The sequence below is a fragment of the Chiloscyllium plagiosum genome, unplaced genomic scaffold (assembly GCF_037043375.1).
Source record: "Chiloscyllium plagiosum isolate Xiang-an unplaced genomic scaffold, Cpla_swu_hap1 HiC_scaffold_9, whole genome shotgun sequence".
Lineage (NCBI taxonomy): Eukaryota > Metazoa > Chordata > Chondrichthyes > Orectolobiformes > Hemiscylliidae > Chiloscyllium > Chiloscyllium plagiosum.
The window spans coordinates 82,340,897-82,364,987 of record NW_028270147.1 but is presented as its reverse complement, the minus strand read 5'-3'; the positions used below and the strand labels follow the sequence as shown (position 1 = coordinate 82,364,987).

Below are 24,091 nucleotides of genomic sequence, written 5' to 3'. Positions count from 1 at the left end.
ATAAGGCACAACACTAAAACCTATATAGTGCAGTTTTGTTTGTAAAAGAATCTCATCTTAAATAAAAGGATGAATCTGTACATTTGCAGTAACTAGATCAAAGTCCGGATTACAGCTTGCCCTGGAATAACAGGTTCAAAATAACAAAGTTGGGGATTAGGATGTAGTTGTTCAATAATCGCTATCAAATGTCTTCTTGATATTTCTCTCCATTCACACAGATTTTTTCTGGGGGTTGCAGAAACTTCTGAATTTAAGTTTGCACGAAAATCAAATCTACATTTTCATTTTAGTGGAACTAGCAAATGAAGATGCTCGAATATGAAGAGCTAATGATTTATTCTGATTGGAGAAGACTCTAAGATAAAGCAAGACATCTGGCAATGTTAATGCTCGTTATGTGCTTGAGAATTATTCCACTGTCTATCCAATTTGGGGCTGTTGTCGAGAGTCCCATTTCACCACCACAAACCACAGTGGACCAGTTAACATTCTAATTAGCCAACCCTCTTTAGCATTTGACAATATGTTGGGTATCAACAACACATGTAACTGACAAGTTTTCAACGGCTCATGTGGCACAGTGGTAGTATCTCTGAACCAGAGATTCCAGGTTCAAGTCCCACCTGCTCCAGAGGTGTGTAATAACAACTCTGAACAGGTTGATTAGAAAAATAGGTTATATAAAGACTTAAAAATTTAAATGACAGGTTTTCAAAATACACCATTGCTTCTCACCAATTTTCTCTTCTTTACCCTTTAAGATGTTACATCTTCAGTGATGTGATATTATTTGTGAACTTTGACAGTGAATGTTGCCACAAGGTAATGTCACAGCACAACCTCATTGTGCCTTCAAGGAATCTACATACAGTCATTTCTAATAGCTCTCACTGTGTAGTGACAAGGTGCAGTAATCCTGTTAATAATTCCTCTTCTTAACTCAGAGTCTGGTAAGAGTCCTGCAGTCAGCATCACTGTTAAGCAGGGAATAGAGCACTGTGGCTGGAGAGGGTAAACCTAGTGGGGAACAGCTGAGCAGAGTGGTCGAACAACTTTAAAAGGAGCAACACAACAAAGCTTCATTGAAACCAGAGACTGAGCTCCTGAGGTAACATCAGGATTCAAACAATGACATGGGGCAAGAGGAAATAGGTGACTGTCTGATTAAGGTCAGATGAATATTTATACTGTTTTAATCGCTAATATAGTTGTAAGGTCTTCATTTTGGGGCTTTTAATTTGTAAACGGTAGTGCAGAGGTCTAGACAAGAAAGGCCTGACGTAATTAACATTATTTGATTTAAGAGCAAACTAAGCATTTAATTGAAAGTTTTGACATGGAAGGAGAGGTCAAGGCTGTGACATGCTCCTCCCCCTCTATTGGGTGGTCAGACATAGCTTCAGTGCCCAGAATGTGTGCTACACGTGTCTCTAGCCGCAGTTCCTACAAGGCTGAGTGTTTGAATTAGAGCTGCTGCTGAAGATTGTGGAGCATCTACGAGGTTGGAACTGTTCATGATACAGAGGTAGTCACTCTGCAGGCTATAACTCCACCAGTAGGGAGGGAATGGATGACCAAGGTAAAAGGACTAGGCAGGCAGTGCATAAATTTCCTGAGGCCATTCCCTGCAGAACAGATGTGCTAATTTGAATACTGTTTAGGGTGGGTGGGGAGAATGGCTTCTCAGAGAAAGATAGCAACAACCAAATTTGTTGCACCATGATTAGCTCTGCTGCACTGGAGAGAAAGAATAACTTTGGGAACACTGTAGTAATAGGGTATCCAATCATAAAAGAATAGACAGACGTTTGTGTGACTAAATGAAACTCCAGGATGCTGCCTCCCAGGTACTAGGTTCAAGGATGTCTTGGAGCAGTTGCAGTACATTCTGGAATGGGATACTGAGCAGTCAGTGGTTGTGGCACATTGGTACCAGTGACATGTAAAAAGAGGAATGAGGTTCTAAAAGCAGAATACAGGGACTATATAGAACGCATGTTACAAAGTCAGATGTTAAAGGTAGTGATCTCAGGATTGTTGCCAATGCCATGAGCTACTCAGAGGAAAAACACGTATCAGATGAATACATGGCTACAGGGATGGGGTGAGTGTGAGCCTTTCAGATTCCTGATACATTGGGATCAGCACAACCTGAATACACTTGATCAGGACCAGAAGTCATGACCTCGGAGAGCAGTTAGGGAAAGGTATAAACTAAAATGGGGCGGGGGGAGGAACTTATACTGGGGGGCAGACGACAGGGAAGCAAGGGAAAAAAAATGAAAGACAGCATGGAAAATAATAAAAAGAGGGGCAGAGAATAAAAGGTTAAAAACCATACAGGTCCACATACAGGGCTAGATAATGTGCCAATCACCTGTTCAATCTATCTATCTATACAACGCTCCATGGGAACAGTGACCAAAATATGATAAAACCCATTAAAATGGAGCGTGACTTAGTTAATTAGGAGACTAAAGTGCTGAATCTAAATAAATGAAGCTACAATGGTTTAACATGAGAGTTGGCTATGATAATCTGGTGAAAGCTATTTAAAGGATGATGGTGGATACACACTGACAAAAAGTTTCAAGTCTCCATGGATTAGGATCACCGCAACCACCTCATGGTCAACGAGGGACAGCCTATAAATGCTTGTCCAGCTACTGACAGCACATCTCATGAGAATTTAATTGTTTGAATTGAAAAAAAAAGTGTTGTTCATTCTGGTCTAGCACAAAAATAAAACAGGAAACATGATCTGACCATGGGAAACAGGGGTAATTAGGGATAGCATCAGATCCAAGCAGCAGGCATATAAAATGGCCAAAGATCTGAGGACTGCAAGTAGTTTAGGTTTCAAGGGAAAATAAAGTGATTGAGAGGAGGGAAAATATAGAGTATAAATGCAAGCTTGCAGGAAGAGGCTTTTACACTCAGTTTGTACGTGAAACGTAAAAAGATTAGTGAAGACAAATATAGTTCCTTTACGGTCAGAAATGAAGCAGTTATAATGGGGAACAAAGATGGCAGACCAGCTAAATACATGCTTCAGTTCTGCCTTCACAAAACAGGACAGAGGGGAAAAAAAAATCACAAATGTTGGGGAGCTCAGGGTCTACTAAGAGGGAGGAACTGAAGGAAATCAGCATGACAGGATTAAGTCTGAAAAATCCCCAGAGTCCAATAATCTACATCTTAAGAAACTGGCCCGAGAAATGGAGAATGCATTGGTGGTCATCTTTCAAGATTCTATAGACTCTGAAACAGCACCCACAAGATTGGAGAATAGCTATTGTAACCCCAATACTTAAAAGGAGGCAGAGAGAAAACTGGAAATTATGGATTGGTTAGCTTGACATTGGTAGCACGGAACATGCTACAATCCATAACAAAAGATTTAACAGTAATACACTTGGGAAAAATTAACAGGATCAGGCAGAGTCAACTTAGATTTACAAAACAGATTTACAAATCCACTGGGAATTTGAGAAGATATAACTAGCAGGGTGAGCCATTATGAATGCTATTTAATTGAACACTTGGTAAGGTCCCACTTAAGAAACTAGCACATCAACTTAATGTGTGGGGGACAGGTGATAGTGTATTTAGATAGAAAACTGGTTGATAGACAGGGAACAGAGTGGGAATAAATGGAAATGAAATATCACCAAGTTTTCAGACAACAGAGCTAGTTGGGAAGGTGAACTGTGAGGAAGATGAAGACATGCTTCGGGTGATTTGGACAAATTGAGTGAATGGGAAAACGTATGCCAGATGAAATATAATGTGGATAAATGAGGGATTACCCATATTGGTAAAACAGGAAGGCAGATAACCTGGAATGGTGATTGATTTGCAAAGGGAGAGATGCAACAAAACCTCAGTATCCTTATACTCCGGACGCTGAAAGCGTGCAGGTGTAGGAGACAGCAAAAACAGCAAATGGATTGCTGGCCTTCATAGTGAGAGGCTTTGAGGACATGAGTGAGGATGGCTTGCTGCAATCATCCATAATCATGGAGATTATACTGCAGCACAACCACACATCATCAAAATGATTCCGGGGATGGCAGGACTGATGCGTTATAATGGATTGGTTCAGGTAAAACTGCATTCATTAGAGAGTTTAGAAGAGCTGGAAGGGGATTTACATAGAAACCTATAAAAACTGCAACAGAACTAGACAAGGTAAATAGTAGAAAGATTATCCTGATGACCGAGGAACCCAGAATCAAGAATCATATCAAAGTATAAAGTAGTAGGCCCTTTAGGACGGAGTTGAAGAGAACTTTATTTACCAAGAGAGTGGAGAGCCTGTGGAATTCTCTGCCACAGAAAGCTGATGAGGTCACAACATTGAATGCTTTCAGGTGAGCTAGATATAGTTCTTGGGGCTAAAAGGCTTCAAATGTATGGAGTTGGATGATTAGACATGATCATATTGAATGTCAGAACAGGTTCGCAGACCTCAGTTGCCTGCCTTAGCTCCCATTTTCTGCAATTCCTAAAGCAAATTACCTACGCCACTCCATAAGCATCTTGGGTCGAGATTGGTTAATTCAGCAGAGCCCAGACATCAAAGCTGTCATTTTACAGATGGCAACCATTAATCTGACACGTACCATTATCTATACATTTCTTTTGTCTGAACTAGCTATGACTCTACATATTAGTGGATAAATATCTAAAAGAAAGTGGTCATTTAAAAATGTTAATAACTGACAGCCAGCTTGTGTCTATAAAGCCAAATCCATTACTTAGGTTTGGCTGCCAAATGAAATGAAAAGGTATGCTTGGAGTTGGATAACATTAAGGCAGGTTATTAATGATCAAATTTAATTAGCCACTTTGCATAACTACCTTTGAATTTTCTTCAAATTCTGGTGGTGGAACAGAGATCACAGTCTTTGCCTCCGTGCTCAGATCAGTTACCACCTTTGGTTCCGGTGTTACTGCAGGCTCTGGGCTCCCAATATTACCAACCGGAGGCTCATCTTTTCCTTCAACTTCTGTCTGCTGTACGTCCTTGACTTTCCTGTTTTTCATTGAGCGTTCCTTACCAATGGGGCCAGGTTTGTGTTCTTTGTTCTCCGCTGGGTTCAAATCTGGAATCTAAAGATAAGTTTGAACCATAAGCGTGACATAAGAAGCTCCAAATATAATGTAACAAGTCACCCAGAAAATGACGTGCTGTAAATGCAGCTTCAGTGACTAACACTAATGAATTTCTGTCAAGTTTAAAATCTGTTAACATTAAAGCCTGGGTACTGTTTTTTGGCCATTGCCATCTACTGGATACTTTGATTTTTGTGCACTGTTTAATAGGTTGGGAAAAAGTAATTTTCAGCAGATTTATCTCAAGATTTGCATCATATTTTGACTACAAACCAAACTGACCTCAAAATATACTTTTGGCCTAGAATTTGCTGAAATGGGTCACACTGTAATATACTGTTGATATTTTATGCCAATCTTCAACTCAAAAGTACCACTGCAAACAGTTGGTTGAAAGTGTTGATCATGGGGCATTGGTCAACAATTGGATAAATCATGGACAAGAGTGAATTAATGTCAAATTAAAAGTCTGATAAAGGACACAGTCGTAATATGAAAAACATTTTTACGTATCTAAGAACCATTCACTATTTGTGGGAATGAAACGCTAGTTTCAATTATTCCCTTTCTGTGCCAAAGCAGTTAGGTAACCTGGCAAGAACAGAAGTGTCTGCATTAAAAAGATGCTAGTGTTAAATGGCAACCGTAAAATTCTACGGTGTGTTAAGCAAACGATTAGTGCACATACATATCCCTGAAACTTGTCAAAATGCTGATGGTGACCTCATTTGAGAGGGACGGTGGAGTGATATAAATCATTCCACAAAATAGTGTACATCTTCCTGACAAACTGGACAATTTACACACCAATTACAGACAGTCTGTAAATTACACACAGTCTGCCTCTAAAGTTCAGAAGGGAAAGGGGTAGAGGAGCAGAGCATTAGTCATTGGGGACTCCATAGATAGGAGGTTCTGTGAGAATGAGAGAGACTCACAGCTGATGTGTTGTCCCCAGGTGCCAGGGTTCATGATGTCCTGGATCGTGTTTTTGGGATCCTTGAGGGGGAAGGGGAGCAGCCCCAAGTTGTGCTCCACATAGGCACTAATGACAGATAGGAAAAGGGATGGGATTTAAGGCAGAAATTCAGGGAGCTAGGGTAGAAGCTTAGAGCTAGAACAAACAGTTGTTATCTCTGGTTTGTTACCTGTGTCACGTGATAAAAAGACAAGGAATAGGGAAAGAGAGGAGTTGAACACTTGGCTACAGGGATGGTGCAGGAAGGGAGGGTTTTAGATACCTGGATAATTGGGGCTTATTCTGGGATAGATGGGACCTCAACAAACAGGATAGTCTATACTTGAACCAGAGGGGTACCAAAATCCTGGGTGGGGGGAACTTGCTAATGCTCTTCAGGAGGGTTTAAACAAATTCAGCAGGGGGATGGGAACCTAATTATAGTTTCAGTGTCCAGGAGGTTGAGAGTAGTGAGGTCAGAAATAAGGTATCAAGGTTGCAAGAATGCACTGGCAAGCAGGAAGGTGGTTTGAAGTAGGTCTACGTCAACACCAAGAGCATCTGGAATGAGGTGAGTGAACTTGCATGATGGATTGGTACCTAGGACTTTGATGTTGTGGCTATTTTGGAGACATGGGTAGAGCAGGGACAGGAATGGTTGTTGCAGGTTCTGGCATTTAGATGTTTCAGTAAGAACAGAGAAGATGGCAAAAGAGGGGGAGGTGTGGCGTTATTAGTCAAGGACAGTATTACAGTGGCAAAAAGAAAGTTTGAAGACTCGTCTCCTGAGGTAGTATGGGCTGAGGTTAGAAACAGGTAAGGAGAGGTCACCCTGTTAGGAGGTTTCTATACAACTCCGAATACTTCCAGAGATGTAGAGGAAAGGATAGCAAAGATGATTCTGGGTAGGAGCGAGTGTAACAGGGTAGTTGTTACGGGGGACTTTAACTTTCCAAATATTGACTGGAAATGCTATAGTTCAAGTACTTTAGATGGGTCAGTTTTTGTCCAATGTGTGCAGGAGGGCTTCCTGACAGTATGCAGACAGGCCAACAAGGGGTTGGATTGGATTTAGTACTGGGTAATGAACCTGGCCAGATGTTAGATTTGGAGTTAGGTGAACACTTTGGTGATAGTGACCACAATTCGGTTACGTTTACCGATGGAAAGGGATAGGTATATACTGCACAGCAAGAGTTATAGCTGGGAGAAAGGCAATTAATGCGAATAGGCAAGATTTACGATGCATAGGATGGGGAAGGAAACTGTAGGGGATGGGCAGAATTGAAATGTGGAGCTTATTCAAGGAATAGCTACTGCATGTCCTTGATAATTATGTGCCTGTCAGAGAGGGAGGAAGTGATTAAGTGAGGGAGTTGTGGTTTACTAAACAAGTTGGATCTCTTGTCAAGAGCAAGAAAGCGGCTTACATTAGGATGAAGTGTGAAGGCTCAGTGTGCTTGAGAGTTAGAAGTTAGCCAGGAAAAACTAAAGAGAGAGCTAAGAAAAGCCAGGAGGGAACATGAGAAGTCTGTGACACATAGGATCAAGGAAACCCTAAAGCTTTCTATAGTTATATCAGGAATAAAAGAATGACTAGAGCAAGATTAGGGCCAATCAAGGACAGTAGTGGGAAATGGTGTGTGGAGTCCGAGGAGAAGCACTAAGTGAATATTTTCCGTCAGTATTCACACTGGAAAAAAAATGTTGTCGAGAGGAATACTGAGATACAGGCGACAGGACGAGACAGAATGGAGGTTCACAAGGAGGTGGTGTTAGCAATTCTGGAAAGTGTGGAAATAGAAATCCCCTGGGCCAGATGGGATTTCTCCCAGGATTCTCTGGGAAACCAGGGAGGAGATTGTTGAGCCTTTGGCTTTGATCTTTATGTTATCATTGTGTACAGGAATCGTGCCAGAAGACTGGAGGATAGCAAATGCTGTCTCCCCTTGTTCAGGAAGGGGAATAGAGACAATGCTGAGAATTACAGACCAGTGGGACATACTTTGGTTGTGTGTAAAATGTTACAAAAGGTTCTGAGAGATAGAATTTATCATCTAGAAAGGAATACGTTGGTTGGGGATAGTCAACAGAGTTTGGTGAAGGGTAGGTCGTGCCTCACAAATCTTATTGAGTTCTTTGAGAAGGTGACCAAACAGGTGGATGAGGGTAAAGCGGTTGATGTGGTGTATATGGATTTCAGTAAGGCATTTGATAAGGTTCCCTATGGTAGGCTATTCCACAAAACATGGAGACTCGGGATTGAGAGTGATTTAGGGTTTGGATCAGAAATTGGCTAATTGAAAGAAGATAGAGAGGGTGGTCGTTGATGGGAAATGCTCATCCTGGATTTCAGTTTCTAGTGGTGAACTGCAAGAATCTGTTTTGGGGCCACTGCTGTTTGTCATTTTTTTTAAGTGACCTGGATGAGGGAGTAGAAGGATGGGTTATTAAATTTGTGGATGACACTAAAGTTGGTGGGGTTGTAGATAGTGCCGATAGTTGCAAATTATAGAAGGACAGAGATAAGCTGCAGAGCTGGGCTGAGATGTGGCAAACGGAGTTTAATGCAGAAAAGTGTAAGGTGATTCACTTTGGAAGGAGCAACAAGAATACAGTGTACTGGGCTAATAGTAAGATTGTTGGTAGTGTAAATGAACAGAGAGATCTAGTTGTCCATGTACATAGATCCCTGAAAGTTGCCACCCATATCGATAGGGTTTTTAAGGCGGCATATGGTGTGTTCGCTTTTATTGGTAGAGGGATTGGGTTTCGGAGCCATGAGGTCATGTTGCAGCTGTACAAAACTTTGGTGCGGCCGCACTTGGGAGTATTGCTGATAGTTCTGGTCTCCCCGTTATAGAAGGATGTGGTTTGGAAAGGGTTCAGAGGAGATTTACCAGCATGTTGCCTGGTATGGACGGAAGAGCTTAAGAGGAAAGGCTGAGGGACTTAAGGCGGTTTTCATTAGAGAGAAGGTTGAGAGGTGACTTAATTGAGGCACAAGATAATCAACGGGTTAGATAGGGTGGACAGTGAGAGCCTTTTTTCTCAGATGGTGATGGCTAGCACGAGGGGACATAGCTTTAAATTGTGGGGTGATAGTTATAGGACAGATGTCAAGAGGCAGTTTCTTTACTCAGTAGTAGGGGCATGGAGCGCCCTGCCTGCAACAGCAGGAGACTTGCCAACTTTAAGGGCATTTAAATGGTCACTGGATAAACATCAGGATGAAAATGGAATTGTGTAAGTTAGACAGGTTTCAGATTATTGCATCAACCTGTGAAACCATCGAGAGAAGGGTCTGTACTGCATTGTATGTTCTATGTTCTGCAGGATATATATATTAATTCACTACAATTTTCCCATCAAATTACAGCAAAGGTGGTTTACCTTTTGTGCTTTGATCGGACCTGCCCGAGGCTGTTTCTGTCTCTGTTCTTTTGGCTCTGGCAACTTATTTTCAGCAGCTTTTTCCGCTGAGGTCACTTCACACTCTGTTGCAGCTGTTGCAGTAGTGGTGCTGGGAGTAGCTGTTATAGTGGTGCTGGTGGTGGTGCTAACTTTTGCTGCCAACTGATCAGAATCAATACCAAGCTCACTTCCACTCTCCTGACTGGAACCTGTTCCCTACAAGGAAGAGAATGGAGAATACAGTTGATGCAGTTATATTAAATTATTGTATTAATTAGTAATCCCAATTGACTTTCTAAGTCAGTGATGAATATGAACATTTGATTAATCTGCAGTTATTCCAATGCTGCAAATTTAGATAAGAATGATTATTAATAAGAAATTAAATACAAGTCTAACAAAAGACAGGTAATTGGTTTATTTTCTCTCACCAAGAAAATCTGGGAAGAAATAATAGAGTAAAAATGAATCATGAAAACCCTTGGCTTTGCTAACTAACAACCTCTGGCTGACTGCAAACAAATACAATCGAGAAAACATATTTTGAAACATCTCTTTTGAAATACAAAAGTTACGTTTTGACAACGTTCCTAGGAAGCTTGCGCATGTTTAAGTAGAATCAAGAAAAGATAGTCATCTACGTAAGCAAGAATACTTACCTTTGAATGTTGAGTGAAATTTTTCAAATCAGATTTAGAGAGTGGCATTCATGAAAATTAGTAATGATTTAATTTGGAAACTTTTCGCTTATCAAAGAAGCATTATGATTTCAATGCCAGAGAACAGAATATGCTTCAACTTTTTATGTAAAGTTCCAAGAGCAGAATAGGGCTGCATAATATGCCTTAAATAGTCTCAATGTGTTACTGCAGAGATAAGTGCATTTTGAAGTGAGGTACTCAGCATACAAATCAGCAAGATACCAGCACTGACCCTTGACTTCAACCAGGGTGGTATAATTGTTCTTTGGGCTTGTTGCTAAGGCAGATGAAATAGGAGAACATCCACTGGGTATCCCCCTTTCCTGCATTATCCCTTCTGAAAAGAACACGCTCATATATGGGCACAAAGTCAGGCTTGTTAGCAATACACTGCTGACTCAAACTCAATTTCTCCACTAACTATATATATTAAAAAAAACCACGTCCCAGTGCAAATGATAGAGCCTCTTGCAACCTCAAGCAGACGCGACTTTTACACTTGCTTCTCTATTGTTGATACTGGATAAGTGGATGCTTGGTTCAAACTATTCTGCTCAGTATACAGAATAAGTCACCATCAGAACATGTCAGTTCATTTGTTACAATTCATAGAAGCCCTGCAGTGTGGAAGCAAGCAACTTGGCCCAACAAGTCCACAGTGATCTTCTGAAGAGCAGCCCACCCAGACCCACACTCTCTACCCTATCCCTGTTATCCTGCATTTCCCACATAACCTGCACAGCCCTGGACACAAGGAGTAATGTAGCACTGCCAATCCACCTAGCCTGTATATCTTTGGACTACGGGTAGAATCGGAGCACTCAGAGGAAACAAACGCAAACAGGGGAAGAATGTGCAAACGCATGCACAAAGTCACCAGAGGGTGGAATCAAACCTGGGTCCCTAGTACTGTGAGGCAGTGGTATTGAGCACTGAGCCACCGGTGCTTATTACAAAGATAAAGAACATGCTATACCACTTCAGTGCTTGACCTAAACAGACCAATCTACTGTATCCGATTTTCTTAATACATCTTTTCTGGGCCTTTCTGCCCCAGCACTTTCTATGCTGCAAACAGTCATATTGGATAGATGACATCCTGCTTAATTCTTGCCTATTCATTTGGAAATTAATCAAAAATCTGCCAATGAAATTGCTGAGAGGCAGCAATCACAATAGCTGTAAGTTGCTGAATAGTTTATTCGCAGTTCATGAAAAGTATTGCACTTCAACTATGTTCAACCCATTATTTGCACATGCAAAAATATACTATGCGCTTAAAACCTATTTGAAGTAACTTTATTCCCTTTATTTATGTGGGAAGGCATTTGGAAATAAAATAGCAAAAGCTACCACAACAAAATCATCAGATTCTGGAGAATTCATTTCTTTGGCCTTCTGCACTGTGAAGCTCAAGGAACAGTATCTTTCAATTATGCATCTTACTACCCTCCAAACTCAATGGGTTTAACAATTAGTTATAACCAGATAATAACATCATACATCTGATTTACATCTCTATCTTGTCATTTAAAGCCTATAACAGACCTTCTCTTTTGTCCTCTTTTCTACATAACTCTTAAAATCATTACATCGCTAACACTTTCCGGTTTTGACAAAATACCACTGACCAGAAACATTAATTAATATGCTCAATTCAGATATTGCCTGACCAGCATTGCCAGTATTATTCTGGCAAAAATGAGGTATTACTCGTTCAGAAATAATGTACATCAACTTGCCAGAGTTAGGACTGCTGAAGCAGCACACGATAAATTTTTAAAATCCAACACATTACTATGCAAATAATTACACTTGCCTCAGGTGTTGGGGAAGATCCAAATGAGGTCAAGGGCTTATTCCATGCACTGACAGGTGGAGGCTGTGGAGGACTAATCGGTCCCACTAGAAGAAAAACAAAAATGAGAAAAGGCATTTTCAGAACTTTTCTTCATTTGGAAACGCAAGACAGATTTGCAATTGGCTTTGCCTCAAGCTGCAGTACCTTTCCCAGGCAACCAGCTCCACCCAAGAATTTATTCTAATTGTAGCAGTCAAATAGTAGAAAATCCTTGGCACACAAACACTAACTCAAAGAAGTGCACCAGAGCCTTTGGAAATCAAGCAATTTTAATATTTAGAGAAACTAACTAACTTTTGAACTAATTTCCAATATTAACCACAACTGAGAGAAACTTCTAACATTTTCATGCAAGTAATGGCTTTAAAAAAAATTTGTACAAGATCTGGTAACAGTTGAGCACAGAACAAAGTCTTGAAAGTGTATAGATGAACTTTTTTTAGCTAGCAATCATATGGGATAACAAAATACAGCAAGTATACAGATTTTAAAAAATAAATTATAAATTTGGCAATACAAAAACTGAAAGAACGTTAGACACAGATAATGTAGCAGCCAGCTGTGGCTCAGAGGTCAGTTGACAACTTGGTGGGCAGATCTACACCTTAGAAACAGTGAGGATATAGAATGATATCAAGATAATCCCTTAGCAGAATGGATATGAACTTGCCCACTGTAAACTCAAGTAAATTGGGATGAATTATATCCATTGCTTAGTGAGCCATTAATGGAAGGTATAACATTTAAGAGCAAAAAAAGCAAAATGGGCAAGGTTAAGACAAATTCTCTTAAAGTGCTTTGCTAGAGTACAGCATTTTCTAACAAAACCAAAGGTGGAAGCAAAACCCTTAAGTACATTTTAAAATGAAAAATGGACAAATATTACAAAAATTAAAAAGAATATGGAGAACAGGCAAGAGAATAAGATTATACCAACAGCTCTTTGAAATAGCTAACACAAATGGTACATACAAAACACATACATAAAACAGGAAGGAAGCAAGATAACGAACAGTTTACAGAAAACCTAATTCATACTAACATTTTGTGGTGACTTCAGAAAGGACAGCGGATGAATTCATCTTGTTGTCCCACAGCTCTGCTTCCAATGTGCTGTGCATTTGTGGAGGAGTCACTGCTTTATTCTCTGCATTATTTCCTGATGCACAGTTCTCTCCTTGCACCTTGGACTGTTCTTGAACTGTAATGGCAGTCTCAGTTGGAGATGCTGTCGGAGCAGGAATTTCAATTAGTACTGGATCTGGAGCTGGAACTGCAACTGAAGTCAGAGTACCAGCCTGTTGTTGAGATTGAACTTGTGATGGGACTGAAGTTGGTGTCTGCACTTGAGCCTGTTGGGCTGCCTGTTGCTGCTTCTTTGCAAATCGCGGAGGCAGTTTAGAATTCTGGCCTCTCCCCTTGTCATTCACATTCTTTTTGTTCCAATTCTGTAAGAACAACCAAATGATTATAAAAATCCCATCAACTGCACAGTGCACAAATTCTTAAACATCAGAATGCAGCAGAGAACTTCAATTCATAGATCTAAATCTCAAAACAAAATTTAAAAAATAAAATTTAAAAAATAAATTATGGCAAAAGCCAATTCATCAGATCAATGTTTCAGAATTTATATTTGAGCATAGACAATTTTTGATTTAATATTCTATACATGACATGATAGTACTTAAGTTCCTATTACATGCTAAATAATGCATTATGGAATGCATGGGGGGAACTATGGCATTATATTATTTAATTTACAGTTCCAAGCTCAGTATTAAGTGTATTACAACACTACAATAGTTATACCAATTTTAGTTTCCATTCGATTTCATTCTGATTCAGAAAAATCACAACCATATCATTTGGGCGGCACAGTGGTTAGCACTGTTGCTTCACAGCGCCAGAGACCCGGGTTCAATTCCCGCCTCAGGCGACTGACTGTGTGGAGTTTGCACGTTCTCCCAGTGTCTGCGTGGGTTTCCTCCGGGTGCTCCGGTTTCCTCCCACAGTCCAAATATGTGCAGGTCAGGTGAATTGGCCGTGCTAAATTGCCCGCAGTGTTAGGTATAGGGGTAAATGTAGGGGTATGGGTGGGTTGCGCTTCGGCGGGTCGGTGTGGACTTGTTGGGCCGAAGGGACTGTTTCCACACTGTAATCTAATCTAATCTAATCCTGCAAAATCCAGCAAACCAGTCTACAGAAATTTTAATACTATTGCATCAGGGCAAGGTATTAGTTACTTTTGAATACAATTTATGAAGACCTCTAAACATCGATACAAAGTTGAATATTTGTCAGTCACCTGTACAACTTGCTCTTCTTTCTTTCTACGTTCCTCATCTTGGAGACGTTTCTGTTGTTTCTTTGACACAACTTCAGTAAATCCGTCATCGGTTGTGCTGCACTGAGAATCTTCAACTGTTGTCACCTCTGGGTGATCATCGATGATCACCACACCTACAATGACACATCGAATTGTCAAGCATAAACCACTTTGATTTCCAACATTACTCTATAGAACGTAAATGTGAAACAATGATAGCTCCACAAAACAAAGGGGCAAGAATTTGTCATGCAACAGGAGAACAAAATATTTAAGATAGAAAAATCAGGGGGGTTCACTTGAACCGAAAACTGAAAGAAGAGAGTCCAAATTGTGCTATAAAGTAGTTAAACTAAAGACAGGAAGAGTGAGTAACCTGTTATCAGACACCTACACCATTCTAAACCAGTCATAGAATGGAATAGTTACTGTGGTAACTTATAGAACATAGAACAGCACAGCACAGAACAGGCCCTTCAGCCCACGATGTTGTGCCGACCATTGATCCTCATGTAAGGTAAACCTAATGTACGAACCCTCAAATTTCTGTGACCATATGCATGTCTAGCAGTCTCTTAAATATCCCCAATCACCTCGCTTCCACAACTGCTGCTGGCAACGCATTCCATGTTCTCAGATCTCTCTGCGTAAAAAAACCGCCTCTGACATCCCCTCTATACTTCCGCCAAACAGCTTAAAACTATGACCCCTCGTATTAACAATTTCTGCCCTGGGAAAAGGTCTCTGGCTATCAACTTTGTCTATGCCTCTCATTATCTTGCACACCTCAATTAGGTCCCCTCTCTTCCTTCTTTTTTCCAATGAAAAAAGTCCGAGCTCAGTCAACCTCTCTTCGTAAGATAAGCCCTCCATTCCTGGTAAACCTCCTCTGAACCCTCTCCAAAGCATCCACATCTTTCCTATAATAGGGCAACCAGAACTGGACACAGTATTCCAAGTGCGGTCTAACCAAAGTTTTATAGAGCTGCAACAAGATCTCACGGCTCAAACTCAATCCCCCTGTTAATGAAAGCCAAAACACCATATGCTTTCTTAACAACCCTGTCCACTTGGGTGGCAATTTTAAGGGATCTATGTACCTGCACACCAAGATCCCACTGTTCCTCTAAACTGACAAGAATCCTGTCTTTAATCCTGTACTCAGCTTTCAAGTTCGACCTTCCAAAATGCATCACTTTGCATTTATCCAGGTTGAACTCCATCTGCCACCTCTCAGCCCATCTCTGCTTCCTGTCAATGTCAGGCTGCAGTCTACAACAGTCCTCTATACTGTCAATGACACCTCCAATCTGTGTGTCGCCTGCAAACTTGCTAACCCATCCTTCAATCTCCTCATCCAAGTCATTAATAAAAATTACAGAGTAGAGGCCCAAGAACAGAGCCCTGTGTAACACCACTCACCACTGACTTCCAGGCAGAATGCTTTCCTTCCACTACCACTCGCTGTCTTCTGTCAACCAGCCAATTCTGTATCCAGACAGCTCAATTTCCCTGTACCCCATTCCTCCTGACCTTCTGAATGAGCCTACCATGGGGAACTTTATCAAATGCCTTGCTGAAGTCCATATACACCACATCCACTGCTCGACTCTCATCAACTTGTCTAGTAACATCCTCAAAACACTCAATAAGATTTATGAGGCATGACCTGCCCCTCACAAAGCATTTAATCAAGCCATGCTCTTCCAGATGGTCATAAATCCTATCCCTCAGAATCCTTTCTAACACCTTGCAGATGACAGACGTGAGACTGACTGGTATGTAATTGCCGGGGATTTCCCTATTTCCTTTCTTGAAGAGAGGAATTACATTTGCCTCCCTCCAGTCCTCAGGTACGACTCCGGTAGAGAACGAGGACGCAAAGATCTTCGCAAGCGGCGAAGCAATCACATTTCTTGCTTCCCAAAGCAGCCGAGGACAAATCTGGTCTGGCCCTGGCGACTTGTCAATCTTAAATGTTTGTCAAAATTTTCAGCACATCAGCTTCCTCAATCTCTATCCGTTCCAGCATGCTTACCTGCTCCTCAATGGTTTCATTCACTACAAGGTCCTTTTCTTTAGTAAAGACAGAAGCGAAAAATTCATTTAGGGCTTCCCCTACCTCCTCAGACTCTATACACAAGTTCCCTATGCTATCCCTGATCGGCCCTACTCTTTCTTTGATCATTCTCTTATTCCTCACGTGTAAAATGCCTTTAGATTCTACCCCCTTCCTGCCAAGGCTTTTTCGTGCCCCCTCCTGGCTCTCCTCAGATTATTTTTGAGCTCCTTCCTCGTTGCCTGTAATCCTTTAGAGCTGAGTAAGACCCTTGCTTCCTCCACCTTACATAAGCTGCCTTCTTTCTTTTGACGAGAAGCTCCTCCGCTCTTGTCATCCAAGGTTCCTTTATCTTACCCCTTCTTGCCTGTCTCAGAGGAACACATTTATGCATCACTCGCAACAACTGTTCCTTAAACAGTCTCCACATGTCTATAGCGTCCTTTCCATGGAGCAATTATGGATAGGTTACTCCCCACTGGAAAAATCACTTGCTTTAAATTGATACTTTTCCATCATGCTAAAAATTCAGCGATCTGATAAAGCATAAACCCACAGCCCGCACACATGAACTGATCTCTAACATGCCTTCCCACTTTGTGTACTTCATAGCAGTCATCTCGAAAGTAGGACACAAGATAACTCATTACATCTGGAAGCTGATTTATTTAAGTTGATTAATAAGCCCACTGCATATAAGAGGTTAATCATAAATAAGTTTTTAATTCAAAACTGAATTACACTTCAATTGTTGAGGCATGATCTAGAGTAATGCCAATGGTAATACTCACTAGCATAGTTATTCAGATCAAACTGCGACAGAGCATCAGGCTTCTCTTTTGGTTTCTTTGTTGATTTGGATTCTTCTCGTTTCTTGCCAGTTGCGTCTTTTGTAGACCTTGGAGCTGAGCCAGTGTTACTACATTCCCCTGGATGATGAGCCATGTTACTGCTGGTGGGATCAATACCAATCATTGCTGTTCTCTCTTCAAAAGGCCTACATTGCACAAACCATAAACAAACAAGAAACTAACCACCATCCCCTAAAGACATACAGTGCATTACATGCCCAACCAGGTAATACAATAGGGAAATAGGTCATGCTGAAAAAAGCACCAGGTATAAAAACAACTCTACAATGCAATTATCTTAAGGTGAAGATACACCCATTAATTCTTAATCTTTTGCAACTATCCCAGAAGTTCTAACTGTTCAAAGTTAAGCCCTTATGACATTGCTATATAAATGTCCCATTTTTGATTTGACATAAACTACATATGAAATAAATCCTTTTGGTCTTGTCTTTTGTACATCCTCCCTCTCCCTTCTTCACACTATCCATTATCTTGTTTTCAATTACCTAGACTTCATACCAAAATATCTACTAATACCCACTGCCTTCTCAAAATGCATCTCTTGGAGTTATCCTTTCTAACAGTTCTTTCCATGACTAACTTTCTAAAATAAAGGTGCCTGTTGCATTTCTTCAACCCAGCATACATGGAATAGTACAGCCCAGGATCAGGCCTTTTGGCCCAACATATCTATGCTGACCATAATACTACTCTAAACAAATCCCATCTGCCTGCACTTGGTCCATAGCCCTCTATTCTTGACCTGTTCATATATCTGTCTATATGCCTCTTAAACATTGCTATCATATCTGCTTTTACCACCTCCCCTTGCAGCATGTTCCAGGCATCAAAACCCTGTGTTTTAAAAAAACTCCCTCACATCTCCTCTACAGTTTCCCCTCACCCTGGGAAAGAGACTAACTATCCACACCCCTCATGATTTTGTATCACATTGCCCCTCAGCCTCTCACGCTCGAGTGAAAAAAATCCAAGCTTGTCCAATCTCTCAGTGTAAATAATACACTCCAATCCAGGAAACACCTTGGTAAATTTTTTCTCCACCCTTTTCAAAGCCTCCAAATCATTCCTATAGTGCAGCAACCAGAAACTGCACACAATACTTGAAATATCACCTGAAAGTCTTATACAGTTGAAGGATGACCTGTCAATCTTTAGACTCAATATCTTGAGACCAATGAGGGCAAACATGTCCAATGCCTTCTTAACCACCTTATTCACTTGCATTGTCACTTTCAGTGAGCTATGGACTTACACACCTCAAGATCCCTCCGTATATCAATGGCCACAAGTGTCCTGCCATTTGCTTTTCTCATGCATTTGACCTCCCAAAATGCATCACCTCATTTGTCCGGATAAATTCCATTGCCCATTTCTCCACCCAATTTACCCTGATCTATATGCTGCATCCTTTGATATGCTTCTTCACTTCCACAACTCCACCAACTTTTTGCATTGTATTATCTGCAAACTTACTAACTAGGCCAATATTTTCACCCATATTACATACACACACACATTTATATTACAAACAGGTCTCAGCACTGACCTTTGCAGAAAACCACTGGTTAGAGACCTCCAGTCAGAAAAACACTCCTCCACAACTAGCCTCTGTCTTCCAAGCCAATTTCATATCCAACTTGCCAACTCACCATGGATTCCATGCGGTTTGATCTTCCGGACCAGCCATGGCAAATGTTTTAGTAAAATCCATGTAAACAACAGCCAATGCCTTACCCTCAAATCATCTTCATTACTTCCCAAAAAATAAATCAAGTTTGAGACAAGACCTCCCCTGCATAAAGTGATGTGATTATTCCTAATAAGTGTACTCTCTTCAAAAATGTGAGTAAATCCGGTCTCTAAAAATCTTCTCTAATAATTTCCATACTGGTGATGTATGGCTCAGCAGCCTTTAATTTCCTGTAGAGCGGCTATTCTCCAGTTTTCTGGGACCTTGCCTGTGGCAAAAGAGGCTACAAAGATCTCTGTCAAGGCCTCAGCAATCTCCTTACTTTTCTTCAGTCTTATTCTTCTTCATAACTACCTTAAAAATTACAGAATTATGATCACCATTCCCAAAATGCGCCCCCACTGAAACCTCAATCACCTGGCCAGGCTCATTCTCCTGTACAAGGCCTAATGCAGCCATTCCCTAGATGGACTATCTACATATTGTTTCAAGAATCCCTCCTGAATGCAACTAACAAATTCTGTCCCATCTCGACCCCTCAACCTTTTTGTGAACTTGGGGTTAAGCAGAGCACTCCGATGTCAGCACTAATCATCCCCAACAGAAGTTAGATTCACAGCAATTTCAGTACTCTACCGAAACAGTGCACCCCGACGTTTAACACTGAGTTTTCATTTGGCACACGACCCAAGTTTGACAAGTGCAGTCCACTTCCATGTTGTTATCAAGGGAAAAACAAAGGCAAACATGGGCAAAGGCAAAAGATGGGCAAGAGTCACCTACAGGCAATAATCAAAACCCAATTAAGGTTCTTTCTAGGAAAATTGCTCCTAGTGGCCACTTCAATCATGTATTTACAAACATGATATCCAAAATTGATTATAAAGCTTCCCACATCCAAAATCGTGGGTAAAATTCTTCACAAAATGTAACAAAAGCCACACAAAGAAAACATTAAGGTTGCAGTGGTCATAATATAAACTGAAGTACAACTGTGACAGTATTGCTCCTACATGAAGGGAAGCATTTACCGGATGAACATACTGAATGTTATTCAATGTGTACTTTTTATTAAAAGTGAAATTTTGAGTTCAAGGGTACATCTGTTGATGAAGAGGAACACTTTCTACATTTGGTCAAGATATCAGTAACAAAAGACTTTTATTTGATATACTAAGCAGAGAAAAGCTCTTTCTATTGCACTCACACATGCCTTTAATACAAATTCACAAACGTTCCACTTCAGCTCAACGAACATTACCTGAGGCAATCTCTCTATTGAAATATGCTTTGCAACCACACACCACTGGTTTCCCTGGCCATGCTCCCATTTTTCATGCCCATAAGCTTAAGCTCAATGAAATGTCTGTTTGCTTTATCCTGGTACCAAGTCATGGACACCCATCAGATTTTCGCTTGGCCATTTTTTTTGATAATGCCTAAAACATTACCGATGTTTTCGGGTCTGTGCAACACGGCAGCTTTCGATGCCAATACACTTTAACTGGGTATTAAATACATATATCTGCTTCACAGAGAGCAAACACAGTTTGCAATACTCTATTATTTGTGGAATTAAAACCAGGGAAGAATAGCACGTGTGTATCACCCAAATTCTCTGCCCAAGTCAACTCATGTAGCATATGCAATTCTAGAAACCGAAAGAAATTGAAGGCACAAGATAAAAATGAGCACCTCAGTAAGAATGGGGAGAAATGGTGGATAGTCTCGGTGTACCAATATTATGACAAAAAAGTCGCACAATACTTACTGTTCTAACTTTGATAAGCTAAAAAGGAAGAAACAAAAATCAGCCTGTTACCAATTTTTACTAGTTGAAACATCAACAATATTTTTGTTAGACAGGAAGTTAACTTAGGCAGGTTACTGTTAATCAGTAAGTATCTTAAAATACACTGGTAGTTAGATTTCAAGTGAAATGTTAATTGTGTCAAGTTTCAGAAGTCACTTAAAATCATGTGTCGATAAACAAATGGCTTGAATAAATTGTCCAAAAGTTAGCGTTTTTTTTACCTACCCCCTTCTACCAGGCTTTGACGACATTCCACTTCGCCTTTCATTTTTGCTTCCAGAGTAGTTTCTGTTCGGTTTGTTTGCTCCACTATTGCTTCTACGATTCTGCCGGTCGGCGCCCGGACGTTGGCTGGAAAAACTTCTCTTTGCAGCATCCCGCTTGGGAAGGAGATTATTTTCTCCAGACTTGGTTGTAGCCTGCAAGTTGACATCCATCACTTTCTTTTCATCTCTTTCACGCCTCTCATTGAAGTCACTGCTTTCAGAAGCAGTCTCCCATTCTTCATTAGCCTGATCTGAAGAGTTCTGATTAGATAAATCCGGTGACTTGCTCCCAGCCACATCCAAGGAATTTGTGTGCTCCTGCACAGTACTGCTGGAGGTTGCATTTGTCACAACAGTTGGGGTGGTTTCATTTACTTTAGCTGCAGCTTCTCTCTCTTTCAAACGTCTGAATCTCGGTGGCTTGTCTTGTCTTGGTGGGCGTGTAGGTCTTTGCTTACGAAGACGTTCTCTGCTATGGTCAAATTTACGATCCGGTTTAACATGTCTTCTCTCAAAAGGAGGAGTTTCAAAATGATCGACCTTTTTCACATCATCATCTCTTCTGGAAGTCTCTAACTTTGGAGGCCATATTGAATTAGAAGGCCCTGGCTTCCTTAATGGTGCAGATCTTGAGCCACCACGGCCTCCAGCACCTCTATTGCCTCCTCTAAACATTCCTCCCCTTCCACGCCTTGAAGGTTCCCCTCTTGGAAGAAAACCAGGTTTTGGCTTTGAGTCATCCTCTCTTAAGGGGGGCTTTTCTGATGATCTATTGTCAACCTTAAAGTTACTTTCAGATTTAAAGGACTTTTGAATTGGTTTACTCTCTGGCCGACCTTCTTTCTTCAGACGTTTCCCTTTATTTGGATTTTCTTTGTCAGAAATTGTATCGCTTGCACTTTCATGAGCTTCAGTATCAGAATCTGTTTCAGAGCCATGTTGTCTGCGACGTTTAGGAACCTCTTCGAAGTCAGAGCTTTCACTGCGTGTTTCACTTTCTTCTCTTTGCCGAAATGAAGGAGCACTTGTCACATGTTCTAACCTCGGTCTTGGCTCCCTGTAACGAGGATACTCTCTGCTGCGACCTCTTCCCCCACGACCGCGGCCGTTATAAGATCCTCTAAAGCTGCGCCCTCGAGAATAAAATTCTCCACGGCCTCTTCCCCTGTAACCTTGGTCAGGAATCCAGTCACGTTGCTCCCTAACCTCTTTGCGGTAATTACGTGGGGGCAAACCAGAATCTCGCCTGATAGGAAACCTGTTATCAATACGCTGCCTTTCGGAGAGATGATTCTTAACATGTGGCTTCTCGTGCTTCTCATCCTTTGGTGCTGGAACCGAAGTAGCTTGATTGCTTACAGTTTTACTAACTGGCGGAACAGGAGGAACAGTCTCACTTTTATCTACTAACGGTTTTACATCCTGACATGCCTTTTTAACAATTGGCACAGAACTCTCTGGAAGAGACTTTTCAGGTTCCGCTTTGCTGCTGCTCTTATTGATTGCCTGAGAAGGTTCTCTCTTTTCAGTTTTTGGAGCTTTATTACCTTTGATTGGAATGGAATGACGATCTTCTTTTTCCTTTCTTTGTTCACGTTCTTCTTTCATGTCTCTTAGTACAGGCTTTTTAATTGGGCCACAACGTCGCACTGGTCTTATGTAACCTTCATCTCTCCTAGAAGCTGGTCTAGGACCCCAACGTGTGTCATGCCTGGATTCTCTTCTAAACTGCTTTTCATTCTTTACTCCATCAAATGGTTTACTTTCTTTTTTTGATTTTTCTTCTGGTTTGTCTTGCTGATCTTTTGATTCATTAGTTCGGTTTTGTATTTTGACTGCCACTGGGAGAGGATCACTCTTCTCGACTTCCAACTTCAATGAGTGATTTGATCCATGAGATAAACTTCTCTTTAAGACTGTTCGAGGTTCTGCTTGTAGTACAGGTTCTTCCTGTGCACCCCGGGTCACAGCCAAATCCACAGGTTCCAGCTTTACAGTATCAGCCACTTTGTCAGACTGGACAGGTTGAATATCTTCCAATGATTTGTTTGCAAACTTCCCCTTTTCTTCATCAGTCTTGTCCCGATAGAGTTCTTGATTCAGTAAATTCAAGTGTGGAGACAGTTGTCTTTTCTCTGTGGAATAAGGTGTCTTTCTCTCTTGTTCCACGGTCATCTCAGGCCTAAAGATATAATAAAATGATTGAAGTTGCATGGGGTTTAGAAATGCCAAAATGTGTGAACTGCAGAACATATTCATGTAACCCACTGTTAAATCAGCAATTATATTTGTGTCACTGAGAAGCATTACTGCTATTTCTTAATCAGCACCAGCTTGAGTTCTATACAAAGGCTTCCTGCTACATCGTACACGTTGGGTGTGGGCATCCCCATCTGAGCACAAAAGCCTGAACAGCATTGGCAAGCTATCTCACTATGACAGGACGTAATGCCTGAATCCTTCCTACCTTCATCCAGAATCCAAAAATTATTTAACACATGATAGTGAATAATTACAAGCAGATAGCCAGATGGATTTTTACCTCTCTCACCCCACATATCCTAGCGAAAGAGGCACTAGACCAAATTATAACCAGATTGATGAAAAGGATGATAAGATTAATAAATTCACTCAGACCAAAAATTAATTCATATTCGTAAAATCAGTGGTTTTTGAAACAAGTAAAACCTTTATGGTAAATCATAGCACGAAACCTACCTGGGATCTTTGGATTCTTCCATTACAATTGGAGGGGTAGTAGCTTGCTGTGGCTCTGTATGAGGATAAGATTCTGAGCTCCACACAAGTCGAGGTTCAGTGGACTGAATGGTATGATCTCTAGCTGGCCGTGACAGATGGTCAAATGATTCAGACCCTGAACCGGAACTGTCCATCTGATCTCTTCTCATTAATTTTGGTGCCATCATACCTGCCAGACACAATATAGAAAGGAAGTGTTAAATGTGTATTGGCTGACTGTTAGAATCCTAAGAATTAGAATACA

The 24,091-nt window shown here is 40.9% G+C and overlaps 1 protein-coding gene across 10 annotated transcripts in view; it reads right to left on the bottom strand.

Annotated features, from left to right (window-relative positions):
* The window catches only part of prrc2c (proline-rich coiled-coil 2C), an 83,637-nt gene that overhangs the window by 19,395 nt on the left and 40,151 nt on the right, over positions 1–24,091 (bottom strand). For 8 of the 10 annotated variants that reach the window (XM_043699862.2, XM_043699868.2, XM_043699867.2 and 5 more), the window contains 9 exons: positions 23,806–24,016; positions 21,047–23,269; positions 20,780–20,797; positions 17,235–17,440; positions 14,364–14,518; positions 13,098–13,503; positions 12,014–12,099; positions 9,473–9,709; positions 4,867–5,118 (listed from right to left, as the gene is read on the bottom strand). In XM_043699862.2, coding sequence (XP_043555797.2) covers positions 4,867–5,118; positions 9,473–9,709; positions 12,014–12,099; positions 13,098–13,503; positions 14,364–14,518; positions 17,235–17,440; positions 20,780–20,797; positions 21,047–23,269; positions 23,806–24,016 — 3,794 coding nt within the window. The remainder of the gene's footprint in view (positions 1–4,866; positions 5,119–9,472; positions 9,710–12,013; positions 12,100–13,097; positions 13,504–14,363; positions 14,519–17,234; positions 17,441–20,779; positions 20,798–21,046; positions 23,270–23,805; positions 24,017–24,091) is intronic. The other 2 variants (XM_043699864.2, XM_043699865.2) reach the window with 2 other exon arrangements.